The sequence below is a fragment of the Pteropus medius genome, unplaced genomic scaffold (assembly GCF_902729225.1).
Source record: "Pteropus medius unplaced genomic scaffold, Ma_sr-lr_union100, whole genome shotgun sequence".
Lineage (NCBI taxonomy): Eukaryota > Metazoa > Chordata > Mammalia > Chiroptera > Pteropodidae > Pteropus > Pteropus medius.
In genome coordinates, this window is record NW_024349799.1 from 9,407,040 (window position 1) to 9,417,747 (window position 10,708).

Consider the following 10,708-nt stretch of genomic DNA (forward strand, 5'->3'; position numbering starts at 1 on the left):
ATATTGACATAGAGCAAGCTTTCTACTTTATAGAACAGATATCCAATTGCTGGAGTGGCTAATGAAAACGGGAGGGAGCCAGCACTAACTGGTGTTTTCTGCCCTTCAGTCTGGGTCTCTCTAGAGACAGGCAAGCCTGCAGAGGAAGTGAATATTGCCCAATTGTGACACTTGAGGAGGAAAGTCCATCCACCGCTTCTGTAAACATTGCAAGACTGACTGACTTCTTCTTTCACACCACATTCTCTCCTATCTCTGTCTTTGTTTATAATATCCCATCCACTTGCAACATTCTTCTTTCCATGTGACCCAAACAGGAATCCTCTGAGGCCTGGCTTAAATTGTGTCTTGACAATGAAGGCTTCTCAGCCTACACAAATTTATAGGGGACCAAATCTTGCCCTCAGGTGGCTAGTTGATGATCTTCCAGGGCAAGCTACTATACTATTTGCATTCTAGGAAGTGGAGTCATTTTTCTGGGCATTCTCTAGACCAGTATACAGTAAAAAAAAAAAAAAAAAAGAATATTTACTGATGCTTGAGGGGTCCAGGAAGCCATAGGGCCCTCTTCTGTGAGAATTATCATATAAATTATCTTCTGGACCAGACAGAGGCAAACCAGGATTGTCCCAGGCAAACTGAGGAGTGCAGTCTCTCTCTACCCACTGGGATCTTGGCATCTTACCAGTTGTTTTCCTGCCAATTCAGGTGCTTATACTTCCTAGCTTCAGCCACTCTTTCTTTCTGGGAAATTCTCATGATGAATGCCTGGGGCTGCCCTTTCCTATGACTAAGTAGGAAATGCAGACAGGAAAAATCTTGTATTTGGCACATGCCAGAGCTGTGAGCAAAGAAACGGAAGTTTTTCTGTCGGGGGCAGCAATTTTGTAGAAACATTTTGTAGAGACATATGCTGACTTAAAACACTTGGAAAATATCTCTTAAAAAGCATAAAAATGTTATATACCCATTTGCGCACTCAGCATTAAGACATAACCACAGCAACAAAAATCATTGGTCTTTTTTCTTTCCATGTGAAAAGTTTAGGAATTTTACTAGCCACTCTTTAGTCTCAGATTAGTTCATTAATGTTATGTCAAAAATCTTGTCAAAGTTAAGGCAACGACTGTCCAGAGCTGAGAATCTACAGCACCCTTCTGGCCTTTTCCAGTTCATCGCAGCCCCAACCACTGGCTCCCCTCCCCTGTGACCTGCTGGCCTTACGACTGAACAAGATGGAGAAAGAAGCCGAGCCAGGAGTGTCAAGCCCTGGGGTCCAGGAAAATTTAAAAGCCAAGAGCTCAGCAGCCCGTTCTTAGACTTTTAATTCCAAGCCCCAGAGGAAACCTAAAGGAGATGGTTCTGTCTTAGAGCCTCCTGTCACATACAGACCATGAGCTGCGGAGGCAGCTATGGCTGAGACCTGAGGAAGGAGCTGGAGTCAGGCAGGGAAGGGCAGAAGGAAGGGTATGACAGACAACTAGTACAGCATGGGACTGAAAAACCATTGCCATCAGCTCCAGACACCCCGACTTTGGCAGCATCCAGACCCAGGCTGCAGCTCACACGGTCTCAAGAACCTTTGAGCTCCACCTGGGACATGGGCCCAGATGCAACACTCTCCTGGAGCCTCAATTTTACTCCCTTACCCAGCCTTGAAGTAGCCACAGAAGCCAGAGAGATTCTTACCCCAGAAGTCTGCTCATATATCCTCCTGCTGACAATCCTCCAGGGCTCTCTGGCTGGCTTGTGTGCTCCAAATCTCCAGGGTCTAGAAAGGGGCATGGCTTATAGTAGGTGCTTAGTAAAACATTGAATCCACTTATCTTTCAAGAAAACAAAACCTTGTCAAAGTCACTATATATCCTTCAATAACTTAATTTCTTAATGGATCAGTAGTTGCCTGTTACATAGAAGTACCATAATTTATCTAGACCATATCTCGCTATTGGGCATTTAGTCTCCTTCACTGGGATTCTAAGCAATGTTGTCATGTATGTAATAAATCTTTGTCAGTATCACTGTTTACATCATTGGTATGGAAGTCAGGTTGTTGGATCAATAGTATGAACAGTTTCAGGTTATTAAAACATATTTTTAAATTTATTTTAATATACTTATATATTACACATACAATAAAACCCACCAATCTTACAGATATAGCTTGATTAATTTTTAATCTATGTATACGACATATAACCACTCACATCAAGACTGACATTTCCATCATCCCTGAAAGATGCATTATTTTGTATCTTTTCCCAGTCAGCGCTTCATCTCCTAGAGGTAATCACTATTTTGACTTCTGTCACCATTGATTGCTAGTCTTGAAATTCATATAAATGCAATCATGCTACATATGCCCTCTTTTGGGTCTGAAGTCTTGCACTTAATGTCTTATGCAATGCTTTTTAAAATATACATATAAGTGGTTTGTTCTCTAAGTCATATTCCATTGTGTAAATACACTACAGTTTATTTATTCTCCTGTTGATAAACATTGGAAATGTTTCTAGTTTCAGGGTATTATGAATAAAGTTGTTACAAACATTATTGTTAAAATCTTTTTGTGTTTGTATGGATTCATTTGTCTTAAAAATTACTTAGAAGTGGAACTTCTGAGTCATAGGATATGCATATTTACTTTCATTGGAAAGCTAAACAGTTTTCTAAACTTCTCGCCAGCAATGTATCAGAGCCTCATTTGCTCTACATTCCTATCAATGCTTGGTTTTATCATGATTTTCCATTTTAACCATTTTGGTGGGTTCATAGTAGTACTTCATGTTGTATTCAATTGCCTTTCCCTTATGTTACCTTCTAGAAGCATTATTGTGATTATATCCTATGATTCATGTCTGTTATTTCTGTCAATCATCTCTCTCTCTCTCTCATGAATTCTATTTTATATGTTTATTGGTTATTTCATTATATTATTTTGTGAAATACCTATTCAAGGTTGTTATTTTCCATTTTAATTGGGTTCTTTCCCTTTTCTTACTAATTTGTAGGAATTCTTTATACAGTCTGCATTTAAGTATTTTATATGTAATATGATATCATTTCTCTTAGTCTGTGGCTTGTCTTTTTATTTTCTTAATAGTATCTTTTAATGAATAAATGTTTTCAATTTTGATGAAATCCAATTTATGTATTACATATATATTTTATAGTTATGTGTTCTAAGTTCTGTTTAAAACAATGATTTCATTTTCTACCTCAAGTTATAAAGATATTCTCCTATGTTGTCTTCTGGGTGTTTTCTAGTTTTAGATTTTATAGTTAGATCTATAACTCATCTTAAATTAATTTTTGTGTATAGTGTGGTATGAAGGAGAAGTGCATTTTTCACACAAATATTTGATTGCTCCAACATTATTTATTTGAAAGATCTTCTTTTTCTTCATTACGTGGATAACTTTCTTAAAAATCAAACAAACAAATGGTGAATATATATAAATTAAAAACATATACTATATATATATTTATCTATGTGTTGTTAATTTTATTTGTCAACTTGACCAGGCCTTGGGGTGCCCAGATATTGGGCCAAACATTATTCTGAGTATTTTTGTGAGAATGTTTATGGATGAGATTAACATATAAATTGATAGAGCGAGTAAAGCCAATTTCCCTCCCTAATGTAGATGGGCTTCATCTAACCAGGTGAAAGCTTAAAAAGAACAAAATTCTTTCTCCTGAGTAAGAAAGAATTCTTCTACTTGATTGCCTTGGAACTAGTACATTGGCTTTTGTCCTGCCTTTGGACTGAAACTAAAACATTGGCTTTCTGGCTCTTGAGCTTGCTGGCCTGGAACTATACCATCTGCTCTCCTGGTTCTCAGACTTTTGAGCTTGGACTAGAACTATGCTATCAGCTCTCCTGGGTCTTCAGCTTGTCAACACACTCTGCAAATCTTGGTAATGGTCAGCATCTATAGAATCGCATGAGGCAATTTCATATGTATGTGTGTTTGTATTTATATCTATCTATATCTATATTTATGTTCTATTATTCTGTTTCTCTGTAGAAATGTGAATTTTATATATATATATATATTTATATCAGATTGAATATATTCTGAACTACAAAGCAAATTTAAATGAATATAAATGGTTTGAAAACATATACCATAGGTTCTTTAACTATTTTGGAAATAAATTAAAACCAATTAATAAATTATTACCCCACAGCATGAAAATTAAGCCATGTATATCTGAATAACCCATAGAGCAAAGAAGAAATCACAATAATGTCTCTGAAAGATAATAGAAGAAAATATTTTCATGACATCTGGTTAAACAAAGTTATCTTAAACAGAAAACAAAAACACTAATCATAAAGGTACATATTAATAAACTGACTATATCAAAATTAAAAAGCTATTCTCATCGAAAAGCATCTTCAAGGTTAGCGAAAAGGAAAATCACAGATTTTGAGAAGTTATTTCAATTCTTATACCTTACAAAAGATTTTTATTCCACATATAGAAAATACTTTTACTAATTTATAATAAAAAAAAATCTAAAAATGAACAAAATATAAATCTAATCAATCTAAAAAATGAACTAAAGACATAGACTGGAACTTCATAAAAGAAGATGTCCAGCAAACACTGAATAGATGCTCAACTTTATTAGTCATGGGTAAAATATGAATTTAAGCCACAATTAAGTAGATTGTGTTAAATTATAATTAATCAGAATAGATAACTTAAAAAGAATGACAATATGAAGTGTTGCAATACCAAATGCGGAACAATTCAAGCATTGCTAGTAGGATTTAATTTAAATTGGTGCAACAGCTTTGGAAAATATTTGGCAGTATTTGAAAAAGTGGTGGTTGAGTATATGCTAAACATACGCATATCCTACGATCCATGTGTATATTTCTGTCAATTATCTTATCTATTATCTATCTATCTATCTATCTATCTATCTATCTATCTATTTATCTATCAATCATCATCTACTTGTAAAACCTTGAGTTCACTTAAATACCTCCAATTACAGACCAATACCACAGGATTTTGTCCAGCTTTCCAACATTTCATATTTTTCTATGGAAACTCCTCCAACAGTAAGTGACTTGACTTTCATTATCTTCCATACATTTCCTTATTTGCTAAATCCCTCTTATGTCATCATTCTCTTAGCTATGTGGCTAGCCCAGTCCCAGTCTTGTTGACCCTGACCTGTGAGCTGCCCTCTTGGACTCAGTCCTGTTAAGCATGCTGGGTGAATTCACGGTCCTACTCTCAGCCCTGGCCCCAAAGAATACACTGGGGGAGTCCCTGATCCTGGTCTCAGCCCTAGCCCTGGTGAAAATGTCAACCAAACACCAGGTGAATTTCTGGCTCTGGCCCACTAAACTTGTCCATTAAGATCCAGATATTGAACAGGATAAAAAGAATAAATATTGGTTATACAAAACAATCAGTAAGACAAAGCCTGAAACGAGGACTCGTGTGCAGATAGTTCATTGGAAAAGTGACCCCAGGGATCAGGACTGAGGTGGCAGCAGAATGAGTTGGAGGAGGAGAAACTAACACAAGTAGGTATAATCAAGGTCATAATTTGAGCAATAGGGACTGATTCTCCTGGGACTATCTGCGATTCCTACAGAATGACTCTCAGAATCAGTAGCTGGAAGGAAGGGTTGCAGAAGCATTTAAACATCTGCCTTCACCCTTCATTGGTGGAATGTTGTCACCTAGCGTGTTCTCTTCTCTACACTTCTGAGTCTCAGGCAAATGTCCTGGCTGAGCCAACTCCTCACAGGAGGTGACACCCAAGGAGGAGCCTGTGGGCAGAAAGGAAGAAGTGAGGAGATGCTGACAGCAGATGATGGGAGAGTGAAATGAGTCATAGACTGCAGCAAACTGTCAGCCCCAGCAGAGGGAGAAATCAGAGGTGAGCCCAAGATTATGTATGTGAGCTCAAGTGACCTTCCCAGTTCTTTGCCAACAGTTGACCAGTGAATAAATCAGAGCTCACAGATATAAATCAGTTAATGTCAGGATATGGATTTTCAGAAACACTAATATTCAAGTTTGGGTGCATAAAACATCATTAACTTAAATAAGATGACATATCACTTAACACATTACGTTTAATATCATTAGGTTCATTGTGACTTGAAATGTAATGGCATAATCCCAGAGTGCAGCTGGCTGGGCAAAGCTCGGGGAAAACAAAGGGGTTGTGTCTTGTGCTGTGGGCTGGTGTCAATTTAGGGTGAGTTCATGCCTTTGGATTTTGGGATTTTGTGGTCCAGGTACTTCATGAAACCCTGGGCCCAGATTTCTATAGCCACCTTGGCCTTGAGACTCTGGAAGACAGAGGTTAGAATTAGTTGGAGACTTTGTGGCTAGGAAATGTACCTTTTACCCAGCTGACATTTAGCTATCTTATTGCTCCTAAGGTTTGGGTGTGCTGTCTTGAACTTAATGGAAAGCTCGTCTCCAGACAGGTGATATATTGGACTTACAGGTGTTTGCCAAGAGGTAGGGTTCCTCCTTGGCTTGATATTTTTAATTCTAGACACTTTGCTTCCCCACTCTACCTTAGCCAAGAGACATGGTCAAGTTTCCAAAAGATGTGGCTCTTAGAGCTATAGAGGACTTATGAGGTCTTCTGCCAGATCCCCTCACTTCCTGCTCCTCACTAACTCCATTTATGTACAGAGCAACTTAATGCCAGAGAGAGAAATTGACTTGCCCTAAGTAACACAGGGAGTCAGAGTCAGTACTGGGACCAGAAGCCAAGTCCCTGGCCTTGCTATGCTTCCAGGTATACTGGAATTGTGGAATCTTCACGCAATCACCAATGACAAGCCCTGGGGAGATGGGTTAGCAAGACAATAATTGTCTTTCCCTTAATGAGGGGTCTCGTCTTTGTGCCTTAGCATGATGGGCCTCATGTCTGAAAAAGGAGCCAGCTATGCTCACGAAGTACAAGAGAATTTTTATCTTAAAATTAAGGACAAGAGGTCTCATGCCTTTAAATGGAGACTTGCAGGTTCTTGGGATTGGGATTGAGAATATAGTGATGGAGATAAATTCATGTTGGGTCTGAAGGGTGGCAGCCCTTCAAACACATATTTGCTTTGCAGATTATAAGAGAGGGGTCTACGTCCTGGGTCAATTGTTCTCCTCCTACAAAATTTAGTATATCATTCTGTCTGGCTTATTCTTTCTAACCTCACCCCAACTGCCCCCTGCTTTAGATCCCCATCATCTCTTTTATACCATTGCAGTGATCTGCTCTCAAGCCTTCCCTCTCACACTCTATCCTGCACTCAGGTACCAGGTTATTCTTCCTGATGCATGCCTCTGAATGTGTGACGCTTTTCTTCTCCCCTGTTTCAAAACTTTTAGTTCATCCTTATTACTCATTGACTTCCCAGTCTGAAATTGAAGAGCCCCTATAATCTGGCCCCAACCTTTACTGTAAAGCTCCAAACTCTTCTGTCTTTCCAGAACTCATCCAGATGGGATTCCTTCCTTGGGCCCACTCCTCTCCTCGCCCACCTGTACCAGCTCTGAAGAAGCCTTTCCATTTCCTATTGTTGAAGACTCATTTTCAACAGAAAGCCTTAAGTGGACCTCTAGGTTATAGACATCTAGTTTCTTCTTAGATTAAGTTTCACTTCTGGGATATTTCTCTGGGTTGGGGAAGCAATTAGATGGAGGAAACTTGGGATTATATGGAAAAGTTTGAAGATTGTTGAAAGAGATCAAGAGAGAGACTTGGCAAAGTTAGGTGTGGTGACCAAAGATATGAGAATCAAGATTAAATGAGCAGGTGATGTTAGGGACTCGAACCAAAGGGCTGGAACAGCCTGGTCTGGTCCTGCCAGGTTCTCCTTGATCCTCAGTTGAGTCCAAAAGACTTCTTGGAGGATGGCCCCTATACCCCAAATTGCCACCCATTGCTGCCATTTTCTCTCACCCAGATAAATGTTATCCCATAAAAAATAAGACTAAGTAGTTAAAAATTATATATATATATATTTTGAAAATTCCATAGTTATCTAATAATATTAATTTCAACAACACTGGAGAGCATACATTTACAAAAGCACTAATTTCCTAAAAATATGGAAGTGTTTCACTCTGATGATCCATGGAAGGACTTCACAATACTACAGGCAAGTAGGAGGGAGAACAGTGACATCTTGCCATGAACTTAATTAAACTCACAGAAAAGAAAACATGTCACCAGATTTTGCACTTTATATTCATTAGGATTTATGGCAGATAAAGTCAAAACATCAATAACTTAAATGCGATTAAATATTGTTTAAGAAATATGCTTAAATTATTAACCAAAGTGTTTCTTTTTATACATCATAATAAAATAATATCATTCTGCACTTGGGGAAGGTTGAGAGAAAATAAATAAGATTTTCCTCAGGCTCTGACTATCTCTCAGTACATATGTAAAAGTTCAAGGTTTCAAAGTTTGGGACTTTTTGTCGAGGTGCTTCATGGAATCCTGGACCCATTTCTGCTTGGGATCAGCACAGACCTCCTTGTCCACTTTGGTCTTGAAACTGTAGGGGAGAAAGGGCACAATTAGATGGAGCACTTTGAAGATTTTGTCTAGGAGTGTGACCCATTGGCCCCCAAACCTGATCAGTCCTTGCTTCCTGGGTGAAGGTTTTGGATAGGGACAAGAGGAAGGGGGAAGGATGGGAGGAAGAGGCCCCCAAAGGAAGCTCACTCTTGCTGCCCCTAGGGAAGCTCTCCAGGCTCCTGGCTGAAGTAACTTGGATGATCTGACCAAATTCTTAGAAGGGGAGCCTGGAGAGAGTATGGATTCCTTTTTGTGGACTACTTTCTCTATGGGGTAAAGGGCCCTTTAGATTAGATGGTATATTTATATGACTCATTTAGACATGAATCCTGACCTCCTTCCCTTGTATAGAACTCAGATAGAACTTTTGTCTGAGGGTGCCCGGGCATGGTTTACTCACATCACAGCTTCCTGAGGACATTGACTGTTGGTGACTCTTGTGTAGCTCTTCAGCTTCTGGATGTGGATCCTCTTATTGACCATATTATAGCAGCAGGTGACCGGGATGGAAACGGAATCTGAAAAACATTTTTTAAAGAATGAGACAGTTAGGATGTATCATAAGCATGCATTTGTGAGGGCAGAAGACAAAGCAAATACATAAGTTCTAACGAGGATCCACCACTCCCAAGTTTAGTGTCTTACTCCAGATCCCATAGATAAAATATTACCTGTGTATCAATTTCCTATATTGAACTATGAGGCCCCTCTTTATTTAGCTTCTGGCACTGGAAAAATAAGTTCTAAGATCTTGCCTCCTAGCTATTTGTCCCCACGGCTTTAGAGCCAACCCATGTCACATGCTGAGATGCCTCTGTGTCCTTGTCCCCCTGACACAACCACTGTTCTAGAAGCTACACTGACCATAATCCAAAATTTGAAATTTTAAGCAATAGTTTCTTCCTCCAAACTACTTCCTGAAACGTCCTTCACATCTACAATGAGAAATGGTCCTTATTTCTGTGCCACATTCCCAAACAATGCTGGTGTCAGGAAAGTTCATGGGACTAGTCTGGTCTTAGTGGCATGGGCATCTAATTCTGGCTCTGCCTTTGACTAGCTGGGACATGATGGCTCTTCTCATTTCCCTTCTTAGTTTCATTTTCTCCATCCTTTTAATGTAGGCATGCAGCAAGCATGGGATGACTCATGCTGAGATATTAGCACCTGCAATAGCTAAACTGTTAAGCCTTAGAAATAGAGAAGACTTACCTGGCTGAGCAAGCACCTGGGTGCTGAAGGTGGCTGCTATGAGCAGCAGACACAGAAGTGCTGCGGAGTCCTTCATGGTGGAGGGTGAGGGTGCAAGTGTCAGTGTGCGTTGGAGGTTTCTGAATTGGTCTCAACCTCTCTGCCCTCTGGCTGCTCTGGACATTCTGCCTGCCTTTTATAGGGTACAAAGAGCATGGGTTGGATCATGATTAAGGAACAATGAAGTAAGACTCTGAATGTGCTGAGTAGACACCATATTCTGGGGGTGATTTCCAAACATGGAGAGAAGGAAGCTGTGGTGTTTTTATTGTTTGCTTAGACTATGTGAAGCAAAGGTGGAAGGGTATGTGGTTATGTCCAGCAGACTGTAAGAAGTGATCTCACTAGATTGTTAAGGGCTATGATTTCTTTGAAATGAGAAATGATCTGTCAGAAAGTAAGAGTGGAAGCTGAGGTCATAGTGGAGTGAAGAGAATCAAAGGCTTGACCATCCTCAGGGCCCAGGAAGCCTGGAATGGGGCCCTAGGCTTTGCCTGTACTCTCTGTCAGACTCAGGTTCCTGACATCCTAAACTGGTCGGGCTCCTTTGAAACTCACACAGGTGACTTGAAAGAATGGTAGAATCAAGAATCTTCAAGTCTTAATGCCCTGGAATCTTATGTTGTGGAGCATGAAAACTGGACAACACACGCTATCCGTGTAGGGTGGCGTTTTCCAAATATTTTATTTAGACACTAACGTTTCTTTCCAAGTGAAACCATATGGAGAAGCCCGATATTTTATGCAGATTCAAATAGAACAGGTCTGTTTGAGAAAGCTCTCCAAGTTCCCTTTCTTTGCCCACATCAGGGCAGGGGGTGAGGGCACAGAGGGAAGAAACTAGGTTTGCAAACCACTGACCTTGTCTTCCCCCTTT

At 39.6% G+C, this 10,708-nt stretch overlaps 1 protein-coding gene across 1 annotated transcript; it reads right to left on the minus strand.

Annotated features, from left to right (window-relative positions):
• Window positions 1-8,219: 8,219 nt before the first annotated feature.
• Window positions 8,220-9,962, minus strand: LOC120621163 (C-C motif chemokine 8). The gene is made up of 3 exons (XM_039886522.1): window positions 9,793-9,962; window positions 8,981-9,098; window positions 8,220-8,557 (listed from the first exon to the last, which is right to left on the minus strand). Exons 1-3 carry the CDS (start codon window positions 9,866-9,868, stop codon window positions 8,452-8,454), a joined length of 300 nt encoding a protein of 99 aa, XP_039742456.1. The 5' UTR covers window positions 9,869-9,962; the 3' UTR covers window positions 8,220-8,451.
• Between the last annotated feature and the right edge of the window lie 746 nt (window positions 9,963-10,708).

Excerpts from the sequence above, each read along its gene's own strand:
- LOC120621163 (XM_039886522.1), bottom strand. The coding sequence starts at position 9,868 with ATGAAGGACTCCGCAGCACTTCTGTGTCTGCTGCTCATAGCAGCCACC. Across the intron at positions 9,099-9,792 it reads CCAGGTGCTTGCTCAGCCAG|ATTCCGTTTCCATCCCGGTC; the intron begins GTAAGTCTTCTC and ends AATGTTTTTCAG. Across the intron at positions 8,558-8,980 it reads TGTCCTCAGGAAGCTGTGAT|TTTCAAGACCAAAGTGGACA; the intron begins GTGAGTAAACCA and ends TCTCCCCTACAG.